The following is a 26,842-nucleotide window of genomic DNA, read 5'->3' on the forward strand; positions in this document are numbered from 1 at the left end:
CCCTGGTGGGAGGTGGGCCTGTGTTTATGGAGCGTGCCTGTATGCCAACAGCCTCCCGCCAGCTCTTGCGACGCTCGCCTCGTACCTGTGAATTGCACAGAGCTGGGGCTTATTTATGTAACTCATAGTTATCGAACTTCTGCTGTGTTCCCGGCACGGTGCAACCCCGGGATACCGTGCTTGGAGTATGGCGCAGCACGAGGCACAGGTGGTCTTGGCCTCCTGGAGCTTAGTCTTGCTGGAAACACAGAGGTGAAGCACATACTAAGTACAGTTTTGCTGCGTTAGTATAAGCGCAGGTCCTCCTCCTTTAATAGATTACATTTTACTGGGGGTTGTCAAGATCCCCATTGTACACCTGAAACTTAAGCCAATCGGGCGAGATGACGTGTCCACCACCATATCATATTGATGTGCAGACCCAGTACTGTCTAGAGCTCTTGCCTGTATGCTTCAGGAGTGTACTCTGTTAGGGGTGTAGTGGGGGGGCGTTGTGGCAGGTATATGTCACACACCCGAAAACATGAAAAAGATAGCATGAGACTTGAGTGTGCTCTCTTCATTCATTCATTCAACAGTTTTTTAAGGATTTTATTTATTTATTTATTTTTAGGCAGAGGGGAAGGGAGGGAGAAAAAGGGAGAGAAACGTCAATGTGAGGTTGCCTCTCGGGTGTTCCCCACTGGGGACCTGGCCTGCATTCCAGGCATGTGTCTTGACTGGGTATGGAACCAGTGACCCTTTGGTTTACAGGCCGGAGCTCAATCCACTGAGCCACACCAGCCAGGACTCAGCAAAAATTATTGAGAGCCTATTTTGTGCTAGGCCCTTCATTTGCTCAGGATGGTGGGGATTCAGTGATTGAGACCACATAATGAACAAGACTGACAGGGTGTCTGACATACAGCCTGGTTGCAAAAGAGGAGACAGATAATTACCCATGAAATGCATAATTACAATTTGAGCGCTGAGAAATACAGCGTCCTGTTAGAGTTTGTAATTTAGGTAGTGATATTTAAACTAAAAACAGAAAGCTAAAAAAATGGTGTAGGAGAACGTTCAGGCATAGGGAGGAAAGAGTGTGGACTGTTAGAGGAACTGAACAAATGCTCTAGCTGCTGGGGCCATGTAGGGATTGTAGGGTGGGAAGAACAAAAGTTTGGGAGTGAGGCTTGCACTTTTTGTAGGTTCTTGGAGACTAAGCATAGTGATGCAGAAACTGGACTCTGGAGCCAGAATGTCACATGATTCGAGCTCTGCCATTTACTAGTTGTGTAAAAACTTGGGCAAGTTACTAAATCAGTCTGTGTTCTCAGTTTTCTGATCTGTAAAGTGGAGATAATAATCATACCCACTTCATAGGTGATTATAAAGATTAAATGATGCTTAGTATTAGTAAAGCACTTAGAGCAGTGTCTGCATGTGATATGTTAGTGATGGTAAATTAAATAAATAGATAAATATATATGTAAGAATTAAAGGCTTGGAGGTGGTCCCTGGTGAAATTTGTGAATTTAAATGAATTACAAACAGCTTTATTTCTTCTCCAGATTTCACTGCTATTGACCACATCTATAGCACTGTTGAATGAGAAATAGATTTTCTCATGTTGACTGCTATTTGCTAAGAGAATCTGCAGCACCATCTAAATTATGAGAGGGAAAGTAGTTTTCTGTAGCACGTTAGGGTTAGGTTTGTTTAATATTTATTGCTAATACTGGGTTGCTTAATATTTGTTGGAAATGTTTTTTCATACTTGCTTACTTAAAAAAATAAATTAGCTATAAAGTAGTTCAGACAGAAAGAAAAGTGCAGAGAAATAGTAGGACTAGAACATGACTTTCCTTGACTCTTATTGGATAGTTTTTATGATTTCAGTTCTTCTTTGCCCCAGTTTCTAGTGCCCTCTGTGTTTATAGACATCTAAATATTGTAGTGGAAGTTCAGCTTTGGAACTGCAAAGAATTTAAGGTAGTATTTTTCAACCCAAACTGCACAGCAGCATGGCCTGTGGGCATTTTAAAAAACGTGCTCGAGGCCTACTCTAGACCCACTGAACTATACAGAAACTTCTGGGCTGGGTCTCAAGCTGTGGAGACCAGACATGTTGGCCCTGTGGATACATTTCATTAAAGCTTTTTTGCACTCTTCTTTTCAGCTTACTTGATGTTATTTCTGCTATGCTCTTGGCATAATTTTCCTCATGAACTACGTGGTTTTTTCCTACCCTTGAGATACTCCCTCTAGCTTCTTACCTCTCAGTTGAGCTTAGAGTTCAGAGTCAGTCATTCAGTAGTTCTCTTAGCAGTGACTTTATCTGCCTTGCCCTCCAGTCTTGGTGAACCCAAAACCCTGGTTGAACTAAACTGTCCCTTTTTTTTTAATTTAAATTTAGATTTTTTTGTCCATTACCATCAAACTCTCCTTTTTCATCTCGATTACAGGTGGTAGAAATCACACAGCAGGGAACTTGGAACTGTGAGTTCATGTCAACCAACCTCACCTGTGCCCTTAACAGAATCTGACCATTCTAGTATGATTCTCTGGTCAACTCACTCTTCTACTTTCCAGGATACTTAATTCAGACATTTTCTACTTTCCTCAAACTTCTCCTTTACCCCACTGTCCCCTCATTCTCAAGATAATATGAGTGAAGTTGTGAGTATTGCTTAACAAGGAAAATGGAAGCCTTCAGGTTGGAATTCACTAACTTCCCACCAAGAATGTTAACCATCCTTTCCTGTTACAGTTGTCAGTGTCGTCCAGCAGAGACCACTGGAAACACATGGGTGGTTAAACAAGTTGGGTTTAATTACTCATTGTAGTGAGGGGGCACTACATGGGGAATTTCTGGGGCCTGTCAGTGAGGGGGTGTTAGAACTTACAGGAGTTGGGCTTTGGTTGGAATATTTTGGGGAGAGCTCAAGGAAGCAGGGATTTGCTCTAGATTGGGTGCTGACAGGAGGTGGGACAGCCCTATATCGAGTACTTCAAGTCAGTCCTCTAGAAGGAATTGTGACTAGGGTAAGCAAATGCTAGTTCATAAAGGGGCCATAGTCACTCATCAGCTAGGAGAGAGGGGTGTTTGGTAGTTTGTGGAAGGCACACTGGCTTTGTTTTTGTCTGTTGAGACTACATTGTGAAGTGGTCTTGTTTTGTCTCACTTTGTCACTGTTGCAGCTTGATCTTGTGTTGATATTCTGCAAGATTATGTCCAACAAGAGAACAACATGGCTCTGTGAGGACTAGGCGAACACCTAAATGTCAGCATTGCTTTTCTGTTGTTCACAGTGGGGCAGGTGAATCTTAAGAAGACAAATAGGTATTTGCTGGGCCACTGGTCCCCAACCTTTTTGGCATCAGGGGCTGGTTTCACGGAAGACAATTTTTCCGTGGACCTGCAGTGGAGGGGGATGGTTTGGGGATGATTCAAGTGCATTACATTCAAACTCACCTCCTGCTGTGTGACCCAGTTCCTGAGAGGCCCTGACTGGTACCAGTGTGCGGCCCAGAGTCTGGGGACCCCTGTCTAGGTGGAAGGAAATAGCATAAGTTGAGTAGTATAGCCACTGAAGCACAGTCTTGTGTTAGGGGAACTTGACATTGGATGGGGACATGGGTGGCAAGAGAGAATTGAGGAGGGGGTTATGAGAGAATGAAATTTGGAAGCTACTGAGAGATTTTTTTTAAATCATTTTTTAAAATTAATGTTCAAATACAGTTATCTCCATTTTCCCACCTCCACTTTCACCCAGTGCTACTGAGGGATTCGAAGTGGGGTGCTGACACAATCTGGTTTTGTGTTTTAGAAAACTCCCCCATAGCCGTGTGAGATCTGTTCCCGTTTTCTTCTCTACTGCTGCAACCCTTGCTCAGGTATCCTGGCCCACCTGGTGTATTGCAGTGCGTCCTTATTTTTCTCCTTGCTTCTAGCCTAGCCCCCTCCCCCATCCAAGTATTTATGCTGTGGCCAGGGTGACTTTTCAGAATCACACATCCTGTGACTTGTTACTGAAAAGCTTTTGATTGACATGTCAGACACCAGGTAAAAATCTATACAACGTTGCTTGGCACACCGCAACTTTCATGATCTAATCTTGCCACCCTGGATATTTCACTGCCCACTGCAAGTTTCCATTTGGCTGTCTCAGAATTATTTCAAATTCATTATTTCCAAAACTGCTCAAGATCACCTTCCCACCTTCTCCTTGCTACCCCCTCTCCGAACTCATTGAGTAGTGCTGTTGTTCATTTAGCTTATAGGTAAAAAAAAGTAGGGTGATCTTGAAGGTACCCTTTCACTTACCCCCATGCAGTCAGTTACCCAGATCTTTGATTTTTAATCTGCTAAATGTGCCTGGAATCTGCTTCCTTTTCTTCACCTCTGCCTCTGTCATCTCCATCCAAATTAAGGTCATCTGTGTTCTGAGTTATGACACTAGTCCGCCCGCATGGATCCGCCTGCCCTGACCCGCTTCTCCACCCTCACTTCACCCTACCCATTCCAGCTCCCCTCCACCCTTTAGTTTGTCAGGTGTGTCCTGTTCCTGCCTTCCTTGGGGCCTTCCAGCATGGTGCTCCCCTTCCCAGAGTGCTTTCTCCCACCATCCTTTGCCTGACTAGTTCCATGTAATCTCAGATTAATGCATTCATTCAACATTCTTTCTAAAGTCTTACTCAGTTTATGGAGGAACTGTTATCATGTGGAACAGAAGTGAATACAACAGACAAAAACAAAGCTCTTGTGGGGCATTCATTTCAGTATTCCACTGGGGGAAAGCTGGGAAGCAGCAAGCAAAATATCTGGCATATCAGATGGTAGTCTATGCAGTAGGAGTGTTGAGGAAATATAATTTGGGATGGGATGGCCAGGGAAGGCTCCACTGAGGTCAGTGCTGGGGAAGGACTTGCAAGGTGTGAGGGAGTGAGCCCTGTGGGTAAGTGGGGAAACAACGTCCCATCCCAGGCAGGGAGAACAGAGAGTAAGCTGTCCTGACCTGTTACCTGGGGGCCATGGGGACAGATGTTGCCCATGGTCCTCTTTTAAGGACCTAACTCTTACTCTGAGAAGGGAGCCATTGGGGGATTTTGAACTGAAAAATGAGGTGACTTGATTTGGGTTTTAACAGGATCACTTCAGCTTCTCTTTTGAGATCAAACTGCAGGGGACAGGGATGGAAGCCAGGAGGTCAATTAGGCTTTGGGATATCCCCAGTCTGAGAGGCCAGTGGTCTGGAGCAGTGTGGTGGCAGTAGAGATGCTGAGGATCTCAGGTACAGTTGATAGAATGTGCTGGCAGATTGGATGTGGGTGAGGCTAAGGAGTTGTAGATAACTCCAAGGTTTTGGCCTGTCTCAGATGGGGTTCCCTCAGTCAAGGAAGCCTTTCTGACACTCACAGACCCTAAACACATACCCTGTTGTATGTTCTCATAAACACCCTGTACATCTCCTTTATGGTAACCAGCCATTTGTAATTCAATCATTGTTTAATGTTTGTGTCTCCCACTAGAATAAACATGATACAAAGCAGGGACCTGTCTACCTTAGAGCTGAGCACATTGTAGACATAGAGTATTTGTCCATGACTAAAGTGGATGATTTGCATTAGGAACTAAATGCAAATGTTCAAGATTCTGTTACCCTATAAGGCCTTAAAAAAATCTGATTTTTTTTTTTATTGGCTTTGAGTGGTCTATGGGTTTTAGAAACCAGACCAGAGGCTGTAAGGCTGAAATGCCATTATGAAAATTACAGAAGTGAATCTGATTCCTCAACCAAATTGAAAAATGTCCCTTGGACATGTAGGTGGTCACAGGACCACCTTGTGGGAAAGGTGACAGTGTCTGGCAGGCCTGGCCTTTCCAGCAACTGCATCATCACAGCTGTGCCCTGGATAGCAGGGCTAAGACTTTGATCTGAAGTATTTGCTCTCCTTCCCCAGAAAAGACATGCCACTTTAGAACTAGAACATTGTATTGAGGAGAAATTAGCTGCCAAACTTGACCATCAAGGAAGTCAGATAAATCCTGGATGTCCCCTCCACCCTCATTTTTTAAAAAGGGATGACTTAAATATTGGAAAATACCTGTGAAAGGTAATGATCTTAGATCTAGCATAATAATATTCACATCACTTTTTTTTTCTCTTAAAAACTTAGTTTTTAAGTGACAAAGTGAGGAATTTCTGTAAAATGGTCCTCAGAAGAGGTGAGGTGCTAATCATAGAATATTCCTGGTCTCAAATGGTTCTTCAGCTGGTAGGTAGAAAATTCTACCTTTTTTAAATTTGCATTTCTGTAATCACTAGTGAGACTGAGCATTTCAAGTCTGCTCACTATAGTAGATATTTTTTATGTAAACCCTTTCTCCAGGCATTTTCCAACTCAGTTGCCTTTTTCTTGTTTGGTTATTTGTATTTTTATTTCGGCTTTACAAGAACTTTTTATATGAAGTATAGTAATTCTTATCTCTTTTGTTGCAGTATTTTCTCTCAAATGGATGCTTGGTTTTCATTTTATCTTTTCTGTATGTTTCATAATACAGAAATTGTGAATATTCATGGTGCCAGATCTGACAGCCTAATTTCATGGCTTGTGTTTTTTAAGTAATGATTTGAAGGGTCATTCTTTTCTTTTTCTTTTAACATTTTATTTATTTATTTTTAGAGCGAGGGGGAAAAGAGGAAGAGAAGCATCAATGGTGTGAGAGAGAAACATCATCACACACCCCTAACTGGAGACCTGGCCCCACAACCCAGGCATGTGGCCTAACTAGGGATCGAACCAGTTACCTTTTGGTTCACAGTCTGGCACTCAATCCACTGAGCCACACCAGCCAGAGCTAAAGGGTCATTCTTAGTCATTATAACATTTTCTTTTATCACTTTTACGGTTTTGTTTTTTATGCATATGCTTAAATTATTCATATTAAAAAGTAGCAGTTGTTTTAAAGTATATTTTATTGATTATGCTACTACAGTTGTCCCAATTATTCCCCCTTTTCCTCTCCACCCAGTACCCCCCTTCCTTCCAGTAATTGTCCCCTCTTAGTTCATGTCCATGGTTGTGCATGGAAGTTCTTTGACTTCTCCATTTCCTACACTGTTCTTAATATCACTCTGTCTATTTTGTACCTACCTAATTATATTTCTAGGTCCCTATGCCTTTCCCTCTCCCAGCTGATAATCCTCCAAATAATCTCCATATCTGTGATTCTATTTTTGTTCTAGTTGTTTGCTTAGTTTTTGTTTTTTTTTAGATTCAGTTGTTGATAGTTGTGGGTTTATTGTCATTTTAATGTTCATAGTTTTGGTCTTCTTTTTCTTAAATAAGACCCCTCAGCATTTCACATAATAAGGGCTTGGTGATGAACTCCTTTAGCTTTTCCTTGTCTGGGAAGCGCTTTATCTGCTCTTCAATTCTTAAGATTTTATTTATTTATTTTTAGAGAGGGAAGAGAGAGAGAGAGAGAGAGAGAGAAACATCAATGTGCGGTTGCTGGGGGCCATGGCCTGCAACCTAGCCATGTGCCCTGACTGGGAATCGAACCTGCGATGCCTGGTTCGCAGCCCACGCTCAATCCACTGAGCTACACCAGCCAGGGCCTGCCCTTCAATTCTAATGAAAGCTTTGCTGGATAGAGCAATCTTGGTTGTAGGTCCTCGCTTTTCATCATTTTGAATACTACTTATCTGTCCCTTCTTGCCTGCAAAGTTTCTTTTGAGAAATCAACTGGTCATCTTATGGGAACTTCTTTGTAGGTAACTCTATGCCTTGCTCTTGCTGCTTTTAAGATTCTCTCTTTATCTTTAACCTTTGGTATTTTAATTATGATGTGTCTCGGTGTGGTCCTCTTTGGGTCCAACTTGTTTGGGACTCTCTACTCTCTGAACTGGTATGTCTATTTCCTTCACCAAATTAGGGACATTTTCTTTCATTATTTTTTCAAATAAATTTTCATTTTGTTGCTTCTCCTGTTCTTCTGGCATCCCTGTGATTCTGATGTTGCTCCTTTGAAAGATTTTCCTGAGTCTTCTTAAACTCTCCTTGTTTTTTTTTTTTTGAATTCTTATTTCTTCATTTTGTTCTGGTTGAATGTTTATTTCTTCTTCATGTTCCAAATCATTGATTTGAATCCTGGCTTCCTTCCCTTCACTGTTGGTTTCCTGTGGATTATTCTTTATTTCCTTTAGTAGAGCCTTCAATTCTTCCCTTATGCTTTTGCCATATTCAGTGAAATCTTTGAGTATTCTGACCACCAGTGTTTTGAACTCTGCATCTGATAGATTGGCTATTTCTGCATCGTTTAGTTCTTTCTCTGGGGTTCTATACTCTTCCTTCATTTGGGCCTATTTCTTTGTCTCCTCAATTTGGCAGCCTGCCTATGTCTGTGTACTAGGTAAAGCTGCTTTGACTCCCTGTCTTAGCGCACCTGTTAAGTTGTATTGGGAGGAGTCTTGGGTATATGCCAGTGTGGGCAGCCTGCTTCACCGCTTTGTGGCTCTGTGTGTTGGGGAGGGGTCAAAGAGGGGACATTGCTGCTGCTGGCTGACTTCTGGGGGCTTGCCTGGCACTTGTCCTGTTTCCAGTCACTTCACCCACTTTCCGTATGTGACTGGCACCCCTCCAGCTGCTGCCCTGTTGTGGTTCCCAGAGTGGGTGGGTTTGTTTACATTGCGGGCTCTCCTGAGAATCTCGCTCTCCTGAGTTTCTTCTGCTGCCCAAGCCTGCACTGGTTTTTACAGCCAGAAGTTATGAGGCTTTATTTTTCCCAGTGCTAGAATCATTGGGTGTGCGATCTGGCCTGGGGTGGGGATTGCTCACTCACGAGGTGTCCCCCTGATTTTTATCTACCAGTGAATTTGGGACTGCCTGTTCTGCTTCCGCCTCGCTGCCACCAGCTTGCCGCCACTGTGCCACATCCTCTCCGCCCCGGCTTCCCAGCTCCGACCCTTCTACCTGTCTGGACAGATATAGCTTCATGAAATCCTTGGTTGTTGGACTTCTGCACAGTTCAATTTTCTGGCAGTTCTAGGTGTTTTTCATTTTGAACTTAGTTGTGATCCTTCTTATGGTTGTGCATGGAGGCAAAGCATGACTGCCTATGCCTCCATCTTGACTGGAAGTCAAAAGTAGCAGTTTTAACTTAGTTTTATCTCTAAGTATTAGCCAGTTGTCCCTATACCACCTATTAAATGGTCTATTTTTCCCCATTGATTTGAAGTGTCACATATAATATACTAAATTCTTATATGCACGTTCACACAGCAGTGGCTCTCTTGACTTCTAGTTGAATTAGCTTTCATTTTTCATTTTGATGCCTGAAAACTATAAATTAATTGTGAATTGATTCAGAGCTCCTGTAGCTTGCTTGGCAGTGTAAGAGCAGGTTTGTACCAGGGGATTCCAGAGTTTTCTTAGTCTGTTTGAGCACCTCTGCTCCAGGAAGAAAGAAAAGGAAGGGATATTACCAAAAGACCTGTGTCTGAATCTGTCTCTTTTCATCCAGAAAGCAGTAGATTTTGGGGAAGCCCTATCCCAGCTACAGGAAAGTGTGGGGAGGTAAGAATTTCTAATAGGGCAGATTGGTGCTTCAAACAAAGTTGGGGTTCTTTTAGTAAGGAAGAAGGGCTGAGTTGATATTGAAAAGGGAACTTTGAGGGTCCTGCTATACTTGTATTCCTCACCTTTTTTCCCCCCCGAGAATTTCCCTAGGGTGGGGGGCAGGAGTGGAGGAAAAGGGAGAGAGGGGGAAAGAAAATAGAGGAGGTAGAGAGGGACATAATTTCTATATAATTAAGAGCTCAAGTCATCAGTGTTCAGTTTGATGAGTGTTGACAATTGTATATATCTGTGTACCACCACTCAAAACAAGATATAAAATATTTCTGAAACTCTACAAAGGTCCCTTTTATCTCTTTCTATTAGTCTTCTTGCCGCCACATCACCAGCATTGTCTGATTTCAGCTACCATGGATTAGATTTACCTATTCTTGAACATCATATGAATGGAATCATGCAGTATGTATTCTTTTTCTTTCACGCAGCATGTTCTTTGAGATGCATTCATGTTGTCAGAGATAAAACCAGATGCTAAAGTAGTAAGGTCAAATGTTCAAGTTTTTATATTATAGGCCAAGGTTGCAATCCTGTTGAGAAGACAGCTGAGAGGAGCCTGGCTCATGTTTGGTGAGGAGAGGATCTTTGTCCATGTAAAGTCCAATAGTTCTGTCCTTTTTATGCTGTGTGACCACGCCGATTTGTTCATCCATTCACTGGATGGTGGACATTTGAGTTATGTCCAGTTTTGGGCCATTATGAATAGGCTGCGGTGAACATTCTTGTATGTCTTTCATTTTTCTTGGATAAATGTATAGGTAGAATTGCATAGTCATAGGGTAGTGTATACTTAATTGCCAGACTAATTTCCAAAGTGGTTTATCAGTTTATACTTCCCACCAGCAATGTATGAAAACTCCAGTTGCTCCATATCCTTGTTAACATTTGGTATCATCCGTGGGTGTGAAATAGTATGTCAGTATGGTTTTGCATTGCATTTCCCTGGTGACTAATGCTGCTAAAGACCTTTTTATGTAGCTATTGACCATTCCTACATCTTTTGTGAACTGTCTGTCCAAGACTTTTGCCCATTTTTATTGATGATATCATTATTGGTTTTGACTTATATTGGAGTTCAGTATATAGCTGTATAGTCTTTTGTCAGGTAGATGTATTGTAAATGTGCATTCATGTATAGGGAAATGAAATTTAAAATATTATTTATAATAGCATCAAAAATATTAACTGCCTAAGACTAAGTTTAATGAAAGTTATGAAACACCTTTACACAGAAAACTATAAAACATTGCTGAGAGAAATTAAGGAAGACTTACATAACTGGGATATACGTTGTTCATGTATTAGAAGACTTGGTGTTGGTGAGATGTGAGGTTTCTGTTCTCCCCATATTCATCTGTAGAGTCAGTGCAATCCCAATAAAAATTACAGCCATCTTTTTTAGAAACTAATAAGTTGATTCTAAAACATATATAGAAATGCAAAGGACCTACAATACCCCAAATTTTTTTCTAAAGAACAACAAAGTTAGAGGACTTATACTGCTTAATACTACTTAATTTAAAGACTTACTGTAAAGCTTCTTAATCAAAACAGTGTGGTTTTGGCATAAAGATAGAGAATTCAGAAATGGACTCACACACGTACTGCCAGTTGATTTTGCCCGGAATGCCCAGTCAATTCAGTATGGGAAAGGAAAGTATTTTTAACCAATCATTGTGGATCAGTTGGATGTTCAAGGGGAAAGAAAATAGTCTTTGACTCCTACCTCATTCCACACACATATATTAATTAAGGATGGTTCGTAAACCTGAATATAAAAGCTAGAACATAAAGCTTTTATGTGAAAACAAAGGAGAGTATCTTGGCATACACACTAACCAGTAAGGAAAAATAGACACACTAAGAAAATGAATGGGCAAGCTGCAGACTGCAAGATAATATTCAGAATACATGTTCTTAAATGTTTTATTTTTTCCAAAAGTACTTCAACATGGTTCAGGTCTATGTATTTTGCTGTATTCTGTATTCACTATTTTTATTAATGTTAGATAAGGAACATTGTACCAGGGGACTGTTTGGATTTTTATTTCACGCTCTTGTGAATGTTGATTCCTTTTCCATTTATGTCTTGCCCACTATACAGTGACTGCTCAACAGACACAGTAGATTTTACACAGTAAATTTTAGATCATAACCTTCAAAAGTAATTAAATATTAGGTGACCCAAAAGGCAATACCAGGAACACAAACTTTTGAGACTTCTTGGTTACTGAGGCTCAGTTTTTTAGGTGATTCAACTGTTAGGCTTTGTAGATCTACCTAGGAAAGCAACAAGAAGCTTTCAAGAGCTCACAAGAGGGGAAAGAAATCCAAGCTCTGGTTAGGTATAGAGTCTTGCCCTGAAGGCTTTGTTTCCTGGCTTTCATTTCTAAATCAAGCATAAAACTAACAGGAAAATAGAAACAAAAAATGAAACTAAAAGAAACTGAAATGAAACTAAAAGAACAACAATAAAATTTAAATTTATTCATTTTTATTTATTTTTTTAGAGAGGGGGAGGGAGGGAGAAAGAGAGGGAGAGAAACATCAATGGTTGCCTCTTATGTGCCCCCTGCTGGGGACCTGGCTTGCAACCCAGGCATGTGCCCTGACTGGGAATCAACCAGCGACCTTTTGCTTTGCAGGCCGGCACTCAATCCACTGAGCACACCAGCCAGGACTAAAATTTAAATTTATAGGTAGAACGATATCTTAGAGACCACAAGTAGTATGCAATAAAAATCCAGAGCTTGAAAATGAATGCTAAGACTGTTCAGTTGATTTTTGCAATTGCATATATGCAGTCACACACATGTGGGTATGTGGGTGTGTATACACACTCACACACACATACATATCCACACATATCTGTACATATATACACCATACACATAACCAATACAACCACATGTATATTCATATACACATACATATATGAGGAGGGACCCAACAAAACCAGAATTTATTTATAAAACATTGTGCATTCTTACATGTTTAAACTTTAGTCACCTCAAAGTACTCCCCATTTGATGCAATACACCTATAGAGATATTTTTTTCAGTGCTCAAAACAGTTTTTGAACGTGTCAATTTTGATGCCTTTTAGTGGTTCTGCGGTTTTTTTTGTTTCACCTCTTCCACAGTGGCAAACTATTTCCCTTTGAGGACTTTTTTTCATCGGGGAAACAAAAAACATCGCTTGGGGTGAGATCAAGTGAATAGGGAGGGTGGGGCACAGGGATCAGGTTGTTTTTGGTCAAAAACTGCTGAACACTTAGCGTGGAGTGGTGTGGATGGGTGTGGACAGGTGTGCTTGTAAATCACCCATCATGAAATGGGCAAATGCATTGAAAGAGTCTTCAAAAATATGTCACTGAAGCCAAATGAAGCCACAGCAGCGTCAGCTGGTCTACTGATCCATATATATGAGTTCCTAGAATACTTACCTAGTAGGGGTATCCTGTACTACAAGGGATCCATCCTCCAGAAGATAATTCTGTTTTTTTGGGGTCCCCCCTCAGTATACATGTACACTTATATCCCTACATACATACATATACATTACACACACACACACATACATATTTGTACATGAACATATACATCTATATAATACTCCTGCATATATATACATCACACAGACATAGGCACATACATGAACAAACATACATACATGGAGTGGGCAAAAGTAGGTTTACAGTTGTCAGTCATTTTTTTTTGAGTTAATAAAGCTATTGCAGTAATCATAACCTGCATTCTTTTTCCATATGAACAACTGTAAACCTACTTTTGCCCACCCATGTATACACACACATATATATACACACATATACAGATGTGCATATGCACACACACACACACAAAATACCTGACACATATAGGCACATGCACACATGTCTACACACATACGCATATACATTCATGTGCATATGGACACATACTATTTAAGCAACTCAGTGTTGGGGCAGAGGTCTAAATCTGGGTGGGTAAGTAGTTGTGACAAGCAGTAGAATTCAGTTCCTTATGAGGTTCCACACTTGCTCTTAGCTTCTATGTGAAAAGCAGTGCCTTCCTTGGGGTTGTTGCCGGGGTTATGTGTTCTGTTAGTGAGTGTGATTTGAAGTACCATGGACCAGCTGGGCCTTGATCTTTAGTGGCTGGGAGAGCAGGGAGGGCCTCTTCCCATTCCCCGAGTCCCCATTGGAGAAGTGCCCATGGGAGGGCATCTCCCACTTTCACATGAGGCCCCATTACTACTATAGATATGCAACCTGTAGGACACAGTAAATATGTCTGGAATGAACGGGTGGTTAGAACTGATCATTGTTTCCCATGGGAGGAATGCAAGATGATTTCAGGCAGTACAAAAATGGCTGTTTTAAATGTTCATAGTTAGGAGCTTATTAGTGTCAGAAGAAAACAGTAAATAGCATACCAGAACTGAGTACTAGAGAAGTTGAGTTGATTTAAAGATATATTAAATTGAACAGGTGTTGTGTGAACGTCATGAAAAATTTAAAAACCTTAGTGAGTTGAATGAAGACAGGAAATCTTTGAGGCCTTTCCAAATCTGAGATTTTTGATTCTTTGAATCTGGGTTTTAAACATGAAATCAGGATATCCACATAGAGTGGATGTTCTCTGCGTTTTGGGAACAGAGGACTGTGGTGGAAATGCACATCACAGCTGGATGCACAGTGTTGAGGTGTGGAGATAACTGTTGCCATTCTGGGATCTGCTCTGGGCTGTCTTTGTATACGTATATATTCATTCTGAAAAAATTGGGAAACCCTGTGTATAGGATTCTGTATCCTGCTGTGTTCACCTGTTCCTGTAACTCCAGGTTCAGTGTTTTTGTGGAAAAATCTTTGTGTTCATTCTTGGTTATTTCCTTAGGATGCAGTTGGATTGTCTGGTCAGTGTGTGCTCATGTTTTTCTGGCATTTTATTCTTGTCACCACCAGGCCTTGCAGCATGCCTGTGTCAGTTTACAATGCTTGAGTGCCCTCTTCCTCATTTCTTTCCAAAGCCAGGTTCTATTAAAAATGCTTTTGTGGCTGATTTGATTGGAGAAATACTGCTCTCTGTGCATGCTTCATTTTTTTCCTGTTTATTAATAGTGCTGAGCTTTTTGTGTGCACATTGGTCAGAAGTTTCTTCTTTTGTGAATGACCCATTTTCACCCTTGGTCCATTTTTTGATTCTGAGATATTAGGGTTTTCTCTTATTTGTAAGAGTGCATTATATTTTAAGAATATTAGTGCTTTGTGACATGCTACAGAAGTTTTTCCTAGTTTCATGTTTGCCTTTTATATTTGTTCATGATATCTAAATGTACTGTGTTTCTTGTTGTGTAGGCAATACTGTATTTGATAGCTTCTGCGACACATATTCTTGCATTTTAACTTTTTTGAAATCAGATGTGATGTATTCTCAGATAAATCCTGCAGTCACTGTCAAGTCATGTTACAGGTGTCTTTATCTGTGCAAATGATGTGGCTGCTCTTCCTGGTGGCATAGCTAGATGGCTGTGACCACAGCCCCCAGCTGCTTTAGTCCACATACCATTTAAGGGCCATTTGAAGAAGGAGCACAAATCCTGGTTGCTGTTAGAAAACCATCCATCAGTACCTTCTGATGACATCAAGAAAGAGCCAGAATCAGAACTTAAAGACAGGAGCAGTGGCTTGGAAGAACACTCCAGAGGAGGTGGAGATCCATCCTTTAAGAAATGCCCCATCACCAAGGCACCGCGGTCAATACAGTGTGGAAATGCACAGACATCCTAAATGTGAAGGCTCAACCAACTCATTTCACTCATCTTTTTTCTTTTTTTAAATATATTTTTTAAAGATTTTCTCTCTTTATTTTTTAGAGAGGGAAAGGAGGGAGAAAGAGAGAGAGAGAGAAACATCAATATGCAGTTGCTGGGGGTCATGGCCTGCAACCCAGGCATGTACCCTGACTAGGAATCGAACCTGCGACACTTGGGTTCGCAGCCCGCGCTCAATCCACTGAGCTACGCCAGCCAGGGCATCTTTTTTCTTTTTAAATTGATTATGCTATTACAGCTGTCCCAATTTTTCCTCCTTTCTACTCCTCCACCCAGCCCCCCCCCCAACACACACCCCTGTCTATCCCCCATCCTTTGTTCATATCCATGGGTCATCCATGTAAGTTCTTTGGCAACTCCATTTCCTATACTCCTATACTTGCTCTTAACATCCCCCTGCCTATTCTGTAGTGACCAATTTGTACTTCTTAATCCCTTCACCTTTTCCCACATTCCTCCAGACTCTACTCCCCACTGGCCACCATTCCAATGTTCTCCACATCTATGATTCTGTTTCTGTTCTGCTTGTTTGCTTAGTTTGTCTTTTAGATTCAATAGTTGGTAGTTATATATTTAGTGCCATTTTATTGTTCATAGTTATGATCTTCTTTTTTTAAATAAGTCCCTTCAACATTTCATGTAATAATGGTTTGGTAATAATGAACTCCTTTAGTTTTACCTTGTCTGGGAAACACTTTCAGATTCTAAATGATAGCTTTGCTGGATAGAGTAATCTCGGTTGTAGGTCCTTGCTTTTCATCACTTTGAATACTTCTTGCCAGTGCCTTCTAGCCTGCCAAGTTTCTTTTGAGAAATCAGCTGACAGTCTTACAGGAACTCCCCTGTAGGTAACTAACTGTTTTTCTCTTGATATTTTTAAGATTCTTTATGTTTAACCTGTGGCATTTTAATTATGGTGTGTTTTAGTGTAGCCCTCTTTACATCCATCTTGTTTGGGACTCTCTGTGCTTCCTGGACTTGCATGCCTATTTCCTTCACCATGTTAGGAAAGTTTTCTTTTTCTTTCTTTTTTTTTTAAGTATTTTTTATTGATTATGCTATGACAGCTTTCCCCAATTTTTCCCCCTTCTTCCCCTCTCCATCCTGCATCCCCCAACCCTCCAACATTCCCCCCCTTAGTTCATGTCCATGGGTTGTACATATAAGTTCTTTGAGTTCTGTTTCCTATACCATTTTTACCTCTCCCTATTTTATGCTTACTAATTATGCTTCTTCTTCACTGTACCTTTTCTCCCCTACTCCTCCTTTCCCCTTCCCACTGAAATCCCTTCATGTGATGTCCATTTCTCTGATTCTGTTCCTGTTCTGGTTGTTTGCTTAGTTTTGTTTTTGTTGTTTTTCTTTTAGGTTCAGTTGCTGATAGTTGTGAGTTTGTTCTCATTTTACTGTTCATATTTTTTATCTTTTTCCTAGATAAGTCTCTTTAACATCTTATAATAAGGGCTTGGTGATGATGAACTCCTTGAACTTGACCTTATCTGGGAAGCACTTTACCTGCCCTTCCATTCTAAATGAAAGCTTTGCTGGATAGAGTAATCTTGGATGCATCTTGGATGCTTTCATGACTTCAAATACTTTCTAGCCCCTTCTTGCCTGCAATGTTTGTTTTGAGAAATCAACTGATAGTCTAATGGGCACGCCTTTGTAGGTAACCCTCTCTCTTCCTCTTGCTTCTTTTAGGATTCTTTCTTTATCTTTAATCTTGGGTAACATAATGATCATGTGTCTTGGCGTGTTCCTCCCTGGGTTCAACTTCTTTGGGACTCTCTGAGCTTCCTGCACTTCCTGGAAGTCTGTTTCTTTTGCCAGATTGGGGAAGTTTTCCTTCATTATTTGTTCAAATAAGTTTTCAATTTCTTGCTGCAGTTCTTCTTTTTCTGTCACCCCTATAATTTGGATATTAGAACATTTCAAGTTACCCCAGAGGTTCCTAAGACTCTCTTCACTTTTTTAATTCTTGATTCTTCATTCTGTTCTGGTTGGGTATTATTTTTCCCTTTTGTTACAAATTGTTGCTTTGAGTCCTGGTTTCCATCCTGTCACTGTTGGTTCCCTGCATATTTTGCTCTATTTCACTTTGGGTATCTTTCATTTGTTTTTTCATTTTTTGACCAAGCTCAATCAGTTCTGTGAGCATTTTGATTACCAGGGCTTTAAATTCTCCATCAGATAGGTTGGCTATCTCCTCATTGCTTAGCTCTCTTTCTGAAGCTATGCCCTGTTCTTTCATTTGGGGCATATTTCTTTGTCTTGGTGCAGCTGATATGTTGTAAGGGGGTGGGGCCTTAGGTATTTGTCAGGGCAGGGCAACCCTCTTTCCTGCACTGTAGTGCTGCCTGAGGGAGAGGAACCAGACAGGGGACAATGCAGCTTGCTTGCTCAGCTCTAGCACACTTTTCAGTGAACTCTTGTGTGAGACTGGGAGTTTCTCCCACCGCAGCAACCGCTGTAGTCCACAGTCAGTTCTGAGTCTCAGTTTTGCTGTCAGCCGACCTGTCCATGTGGTCCGCTGCTGTTTCTTACTGATCTGGTTGTTCTGGTTGACTTTTTCTTTAACTCCTTGGTTGTCAGAGTTTCATGCAGTTTGATTTTCTGGCCCTTCTGGTTGTCTATTGATTTTAGATCGGTTGTTATCCTCCTTCTGGTTGTTTATTGATTTTAGATTGATTGTTATCCTCCTTTTGGTTATGTGAGGAAGCCAAGGGTTTCTATCTATGCCTCCATCTTGGCCGGAACTCCCGAAGTTTTCTTTTATTATTATTTCAAATAGGTTTCCAATTTCTTGCTCTTATCTCTTCTCCTTCTAGCACCCCTGTGATGTGAATGTTGGAACATTTGAACTTGTCCCAGAGGCTGCTTACATTATCCTTGATTTTTTTGGATTCTTTTATCTTCTTGCCATACTGATTAGATGTCTTTTTGTTCCTTATGTTCCAAGTTACTGATTTGATTTTTGGCTTTATCCACTCCCTGTAAATTGTTCTTTTTTTCAATTAGATATCTTTCATTTCTGCCTGGGTCTTTTTTATTCTCTTGAAGCACCCACTCACTTCCTTGAACATCCTTACAAGCAGTATTTTGAACTCTGCATCTTATAGATTGCTTATCTCCATTTCATTTAGCTATTTTTCTGGAGTTTTGTTCTGTTCTGTCATTTGGGCCATATTTCTTTGTCTGCTCATTCTGGCAGCCTCCCTGTGTTGGTTTCTATGTATTAGGTAGAACTGCTGTGTCTCCCTATCTTTATAGTGTGGCTTAATGTCATACTCCGTTATCTCCCAAGGTGTGTACTCGAGGTGTTCCCTCCATGTGGGCCGAGTATTCCCACCTCTTGTAGCTGAGTCTTGATTGCTGTCAGCCGGCTAATGGGAGGGATTTACCCAGCCCAGAGAGCTGGTAGGACTGGCTGTGATCCCTGGCCAACAAACACCTCCCTCTTTGGCTTGCAGAGGTGGTTGGGTGGTGGTCTGACCTCGTCTGTAACACTGCTGGGTGTGCAGGCTCTGGGGTAGACCAGGTGGTGCAGACCAAGGTCAGTCTCCACCTTTGTTCTCTCTGGGACCCCTTGGCTTAAGCTATAAAGCCACACAGTGCAAGAGGGAGGGTGGTTTGGGCTCAGCTGTTGCTTGTTTGCAGGGGATTTAGGAAGGTCTGAAGCCTGGTCTAGCCTGGCCCTTCATATGGAAAAGCCACTGATACCAACTTGGGCGGGCCTGTAAATTGGACGGGGTGGAGCCTTAGTCAGGGTGGGGCTGACCCAGGTTGATGTAGATTCACAAATGGTGCACCTGCACTGTGGCTCTGTGTGGGGGAGGGCTTAGAAAAGTTACAGTGGCCACTTTCTACAGTCAGTCTGGCAGGAAGCTGTCCCTCTGCTCTCGCCCTGATGCTAGACACTTCAGTTTCTCCCTGTATGCCACTGATGTCCTTCAAGGTACTGCCCCAGTACTGGAGCCCAGAAGGAGCGAGTCTGAGTAAGTCCGTGTGTGGTGTGAGTCCCTTTAAGAGAGGATCTTGTAGTTTCTTCCACTGACCCAATGCCTACTAGGTTTTATAGTCAGAAGTTATGGGGACTTAATCTTCCTGGCACTGGAACCTGGCCTGGTGGTCTGGTATGGGGCTGGGGTCCCTTGATCCCAGCATATCCATCCATATTATGTCCACTACATGTGGGTTTGGGACCAGCCAGTTCCATGTCTTCCCCCTTCCATGCCTTTTACCCATCTGGATAACTGTGGTTTCATTAATTCCTTTGTTATTTGACTACCACACAGCTCGATTTTCTGACAGTTCTGAGTGACATTTGTTCTGTAGTTTAGCTGTAATTTTTCTGTGGTTGTGCAGTGAGGCGAGCTGCGTTTACTTATGTCTCCATCTTCCTTCTTTTCCTTTTTATGTCTGTTATGATAGTCTGTCTAAATAGTACTTTCAATAAGCACAGAAGTAAAATTCCTAAGTGAGAATAAAACATTAAGTCAATTAATTGGCAGTGGGTTTTTCTGTGTGTTACAACTGAGGGTATCTTAGATATAATGAAATGTGGCATATGGTTAGTGCAGAAGATTTTAAAAATATAGATTAATAAAGAACACCAGAAATCTCAGAGATAATTATTGTTAATATTTGTGTATGAATCCTCCAGTAATTCCTCTATGTAAAGACACACACATATGTATTTATGGGCATATACACTATCTATATTTCTGGTCTTCCCTTTTTCTCTTAACAGTGTATTTTGAATATCTTTCTATGTCCAATTCTTTGCGTTCACAGATTAAGTGCCTGGTTAGTATAGTGTATAGATATACCATAATTGGTTCAGTTAATCTGCAGTTGTTAGTCTGTAAATTCTGAAACATGGTGCCAATCTCCCTCCAAAACTCCTAGGAGCAGTGCCATCTTCCTCTTCTTCCCAGTCACATTGTGAATCTTTTTATCTTGTCACTCTGATAGGCAAATCAGTAAGATCCTTTTCCCTTGGAGCAGGGAAACCACTGGCAGTCATTTAAGTTTGAGGACCTGAAGACTGGAAAGGGACTTGTTAGAAACACTGGGAAGTAGGAGTCAAGGAAACTAGTGATCAGATGTACTTGTGTCTGCATGGGCACATTTCCTCAGCCATCTGGTGTACTGTTGAGGTTAAACCCAGGCTCCTGCCAGGCTCTGTGACCTGAGCCTGCATCTCTCTTCAACCTCTTCCCTAGTTTCTCCTGTTTTCTTACTGTTCTCCATTTCCCCTGCCTACTTTCTGCTACTGGGACACTTCAAGTCCATTGCCACACCAGAGTGTTTCTGTGGCTCTTCCTCCTGTCTGAAATACCTTTTGCACAGTGACTTTCCATTCTCTGGTGCTCAACTTGACCATCCCCCTTTCAGAGATGCTTTCTTTTATCTTCTCTCAGTGACATCCCTTTGTTCTCCATTCTTCATGCCCTTTATTGGCCATAATGTCATATCTTTGCCTCTGGCCCTTCTTTGTCTTGTTCTCTACTGTATCGCCAGTGCCTGGCATTGAGAAGACACTCAGTAAATACTGCTCTACTGAATTGATGGTATAAAATCAACAGGTAATACAGAATTGAGAGGAATAGGAATTGCTCCTTGTTACCCATCAGGGCAGTGATAGTCCAACAAGGAATGCTTGGAGGGAGGCCAACTGATCAGCTTTCCAGCAGTTGCTTTGCAGTGGAGTGAGTGCTTTGTTTGTGGGGCCTAGTCCAGCAGTGGCTTGATAGCATTGAAGGAATTCTTGTACTGGATGTTGGGGTTGACTAGATCATTTCCAAGGCCTCTTCCAACCCTTAAAGTATTTGATGAGTATTCTAATCATTAGGCTACCATTCTTCCTTCAATGCAGAATGACATGAACACTAGGTGGCACTAGATGATTCCTTTGAAATCTGTTCATCACAGTGAGAAAACTTATTTCCTCCAACATGGACGTGAAGCAAAAGCTTCACAGAAGTCTGATCTCTTACTATGCATAAAGCATGCTGGTATTTTCTATTTTACTCTATTCTTTATTTTTTTTAATGCAAGTTTTCAGACTGTCAAATTGATTTTATGATATTGATGCATCACAACTCACTGTTTGTAAAATACTTTTGGACCACTGAGAAAGTTTGCTCTTGTAATACTCTATAGGTCTGTTTTCCTTGGACAGTCTGGGCTTCCAGCAAGTGGTGTTCTTAGTGAATACTTTGTATAATTCTTTGTTGAGTGATTACATTGAGTAGCTGAACACATGTGCTTTCTTACAAGTGTCTGTGGTTGGGTAAACAAATGTGAGATTCTGTAGGGGACATCTTTTTTTTCAGAATCAGTGCCTGTTGCAGTCAGGGTCTTGTCAGTAGATATAAAGAAAAGAGATAGTATCTGCTTCTGGGAGTTTAGAACCTATCTGGGAAACATAACACATAACATACATACACACCCCCTTTAAATTTCAGCTTTCTTATTAAGCAACATGGAAATGAGTGCATTACTCAGGTATTAATTAGTCAGGATGTTTTAGGCTGAAAGTAATGGAAGCCTGGCTCAGATTGGCTCAGATGGTAAAGACGTTTATTATCTCACAGAATGTCCTTTGAGAGGGAGAGCAGTCTCCAGGCCCACAGTGGCCTGGCCTAACCTTAGGGATCCAGGTTCCTTCCATGACTTGGCAGTGGTCCTATGGCTGGATCCACTCATGGTTGCCAGAAAACGTCCAGTGTAATTGGGCTTCAGTGCCCAGACGCGGACACTAAAACTTTATTTAACTCTATGTAGTGTAAACTGAGGGAGAGAGAATTTAGGCTACCACAGCATTTTCCAAGTTGTGGTTTTGTTTATTCCTACTCTCCCCACTGTGACTGCCTCAAAGGATGTGAAATACAGAGTCAGGAGAAAAATTTAGGTCTTTATTAGTGATATTTGCCAAATATTTCTGAATTTCCTTTTCTTTCGACAGAGAACTTTTTTGGTTGAATAGAGTTATCTGACCAAAAGCTTTGGCCAGTGAGTTTACTGAGTGAATAAATTGTTGTAAGTCCTGTATGTGAAGATGAGGTGAGATTATTTGCTGTTTAATATTCTGGGAAAGGAATTAATTATAAGAGGAAAAACAGAGGTGAAAAATGGCCACTGTGGGAAACATGATGGGAAATGTGTGTAAATATAAAGATAGGTGAGTGAGTCTGTTTAAATGTGTAATGGAACCCTGAATGTACATTTGTTGACCTTTGAGGTCAATAATTTTCCTCTGGATCCTTGACCTGGTTCCTGGGAATGTAGCCTTGAACCTTGGCCAGAAGTACACCAATCTCTACTCATATGCTTTCTTTTTCATTCCTTTCAGGTTTGCAGTAAGCATTGGCTACTGGGATGACCCTTACATCCAGCATCTTGTAAGACTGTCTAAAGAGAGGAAGGCCCCTGAAATTAACAGAGGCAAGTGACTGTCTTTCTCCCTAACTTCTCATCAGCTAAGTGGCCTGAAGTTTTAGGAATTAATTCCCAAAAAGAGGGTCCCAGTATGCACTCTCTCCAATAGTATGTTAAAGTAGTTATCTCCCAATATTCTCAACAACACAGTGTATTATGAAACTTATTATTTAAAAAAAACTTTTTAAATTTTTTAAAAAACTTTTATTATGGATAATTTTTCCTTAAGATTTTACTTATTTCTTTTTTAGAGAGAGGGAAGGGAGGGAGAAAGAAAAGGAGAGAAATATCGGTGTGCTAGACATACAGTGATCAGTTGCCTCTCACACGCCCCCCACTGGGGACCTGGCCTGCAACCCAGGCATGTGTCCTGACCAAGAATCGAACTGGTGACCTTCTGTCTCACGGGCTAGCACTAAATCCACTGAGTCACACCAGCCAGGGCTAGATAATTTTAAACTATATAAAAGTAGAATCATATGTGGATCAGTTTCAATAATTATCAGATCTTGGCCATTGTATGAAGCTTTTTTTTTAACTCTTCACCTGAAGATATGTTTATCGGTTTTAGAGAAGGAGGAAGCAGGGGAGAGAGAGAGAGGTGGAAGTATCAATGTGAGAGAGAGGTACCAAAGAGTTGCCTCCCGTATGTGCCCCAACCAGAGATCAAACCCACAACCTAAGTATGTGCCCTGACTGGAGATTGAATCCATGATCTTTTGGTGTATGGGACGAAACTCCAACAACCAAGCCATCTGACTAGGGCCTGGTGTAAAGTTTTAAAATCTTTGTTAATCTAATAATGTGAAATGGTATCTTAGGATAATTTTATTTTTTATTCCTCTTATGGGTAAGGTTGAAGAGCATTTTCATATGTTGAAAAGCCATTTATATACCTTTTAAAAAATGTTTAATTATTGATATTAGAGAGAGAGAGGAAGTGAGAGAGAGACACAGAGAGAGAGAGAAATATCATTTTGTTCTTTCACTTATTTATGCATTCGTTGGTTGATTCTTGTATGTTCCCTGACTGGGATAGAACCTGCAACTGGTATATTGGGACAACACTCAACACTCTAACCAATTGAGCTACCTGGCCAGGGTTCACTTATTTATATTTTTATGTGTGTGTGTGTATGTATATATAAATATAGCTTTTACTGTGAAGTGTCTGTTCACATAAGGGATTACATTTTGTTGCTTTAGTACATTTTTGGTTATGTCATTAGGCTCTGTAAGTAATTTCCATCAGGGAAGTCAAAGGACTTGATAGACCTGACTTGTTTCAGCCAGACCGAGAAATTGACCAATTGACAACCATTCCTGTGTGTTTAGGGAATGTTGACTCTGAGACTAGATCCTAAAAGTAGGGTCTATAAGAAATGCAAAGAGGACTTCTGGTCAAGATGGCAGCCTAGGCAGACGTGGCTTGCCTCCTTCCCACAGTCACATCAAAATTACAACTAAAACAAAACAACTACCACTCAGAACCACCAGAAACCGAGTAGAATGGAAGTCTGACAACTATGAAACTAAAGAAACCACATCCATCCAGACAGATAGGAGGGGCACAGACACCGAAACAGGCTGGCCCTTGACCCATGTGTGGTGGGTAAAACTTGGGATGGATGTCTCAGAAAGGAAGAGTCCCAGCCCCACACCAGGCCCCGCCCAATGCAGGATTCCAGTGCCAGGAAGGTAAGTCCCCACAACTTTTGGCTGTGAAAACCAGCAGGGATTGAGTCAGTGGAAGAAACGTCTGGAGCTCCAAGCAGTTCCTCTTAAAGAACCCACACATTGACTCTCCTACTTAGACTCACTTCCTCTGAGGTCCAGCACCAGGGGAGCATCTTGAAAGGCACTAGTGGCATACAGGGAGGAACTGAAGTGTCTGTCATCTAGGTGAACAGAAGCCATTGTCCCTTTTCTGAACCCTCTCCCCATAGAGCCACAGAATTGGCAAGCTGCTGCCATATCTGAGAGTTCATCAACCTGGCTAAAACTGTTTGCCCCATTCTGGAGATCCCCTGATTCTGCCCCACCCAAATTATAGGCCCCCCAAGCTGCTTTTCCACATCAGTGGTTGGTCTTGGCTCATGTTTCACAATTTCCTAAACCCTCTCAAACAAGTAGCAGCTGTCCTCAGTGAACCCCAAGCCTGGCACTAGAAGCAGCCAGCCTAGATTCGCAGCTTGGCTTTGTCTGAGAATCTCCAAGCCGAGCACAAGTAGCAGCCATCTCAAATTGCTTTATAACCAAGGCAGGTAGCCCCTGGCAAAACATAGGTGGGGACTGACCTTATCCTGCACCACGCGAGAAACCCCAGAACCTGTGCACCCAGTGGGCAGCTGCAGACCATGTCAGAGTACCACCAGCTTGTCCCTGCATAGATCATCCTCCATGGAGGGGAGAGGGTGATGATCAGTGGTCACAGCCAGTCCTTGCAGCTGGGTAAATGCCTCCCATTGGCCTGCCAACAACAGTCAAGGCTCAGCTACAAGAGGAGGTGTACTCAGCCCACATGAAGGGTGCACCTTGAGTATCCAGCTTGGGTAATAGGGGGCACTGTGCCACTGAACCATACAGGACACCTAGTACATTAGACCATACTACCAAGACAGGGAATCAAAGCAGCCTTACCTAATACATAGAAACAAACACAGGGAGACTGCCAAAACGAGGAGACAAAGAGACCTGGAACAAATGAAAGAACAGCTCAAAACTCCAGAAGAAGAATTAGACAAAATGGAGATAAGCAATCTATCAGATGCAGAGTTCAAAACACTTGTTATAATGATACTCAAGGAACTTAGTGAGGACCTGGACAGCATAAAAAGAGCCAGTCAGAAATGAAGGGTATGCTAGATAAAGAACAATTCCAAGGGAAACGAGTAAAGTGGATGAAGGAGAGAATCAAATCAATGATTTGGAACATTAGGAAGCAAAGAAACAACCAATCAGAATAACACGAAGAAAAAAGAATCTAAAAAATGACTATATTATAAGCAATCTCTGGGACAAATTCAAGTGTTCCAACATTTGCATCATAGGGATGCCAGAAGGAGAAGAGAAGGAGCAAGAAATTGGAAATCTATTTGAAAAAATAATAAAAGATAACTTCCCTAATTTGGTGAAGGAAGTAGACATGCAAGCCTAGGAAGTACAGACAATCCCAAACAAGATGGATGCAAAGAGACCCACTCCAAGACACATTATAATTAAAATGCCAAAGTTTAAGTATAAAGGGAGACCCTTAAAAGCAGCAAGAGGAAAGGAGAAAGTTACCTACAAAGGAGTTCCCATAAGACTGTTAGCTGATTTCTCAAAAGAAACCTTGCAGGATAGAAGGGACTGGCAAGAAGTATTCAGAGTGATGAAATGCAGGGACTTACAGCCAAGATTGCTGTATTCAACAAAGCTATCATTTAGAATGGAAGGGCATACAGTATTCTTCCCAGATAAGAAAAAGCTAAAGGAGTTCATCCTCACCAAACCATTATTATATGAAATGTTAAAGGGACTTATTTAAGAATAATAAGGTCAAAACTGTGAACAGTAAAATGGCAATAAATACATATCTATCAACAATTGAATCTAAAAAAACTAAGCAAACAAGAACAGAGACAGAATCATGGATACGGAAAGCATTTTGATGTTGGTCAGATGGGAAGGGGATGTTGAAGAATGGGTGAAGAGGTGAGGGGATTAAGAAGTACAAATTGGGCCCTGGCTGGTGTGGCTCAGTGAATTGAGCACTGCCCTCTAAACCAAAGGGTTGCTGGTTTGATTTCCAGTCAGAGCACATGCCTGGGGTACAGACCAGGTCCCCAGTAGGGGGCGTTCAAGGGGCAACCACACATTGATGTTTTTCTCCCTCTCTTTCTCCCTCCCTTCTCCTCTGTAAAAATAAATAAATAAAATCTTAAAAAAAAAAAGTACGAATAGGTAA

The 26,842-nt window shown here is 41.4% G+C and overlaps 1 protein-coding gene across 2 annotated transcripts in view; it reads left to right on the forward strand.

Annotated features, from left to right (window-relative positions):
- The window catches only part of LCMT1 (leucine carboxyl methyltransferase 1), a 62,417-nt gene that overhangs the window by 326 nt on the left and 35,249 nt on the right, over positions 1 to 26,842 (forward strand). For both annotated transcript variants that reach the window (XM_045849040.1, XM_045849041.1), the window contains exon 2: positions 22,808 to 22,899. In XM_045849040.1, the coding sequence (XP_045704996.1) occupies positions 22,808 to 22,899 (92 nt within the window). The remainder of the gene's footprint in view (positions 1 to 22,807; positions 22,900 to 26,842) is intronic.

This window comes from Phyllostomus hastatus, unplaced genomic scaffold (genome assembly GCF_019186645.2).
Source record: "Phyllostomus hastatus isolate PE091 unplaced genomic scaffold, TTU_PhHast_1.1 phas_contig_64, whole genome shotgun sequence".
NCBI lineage: Eukaryota > Metazoa > Chordata > Mammalia > Chiroptera > Phyllostomidae > Phyllostomus > Phyllostomus hastatus.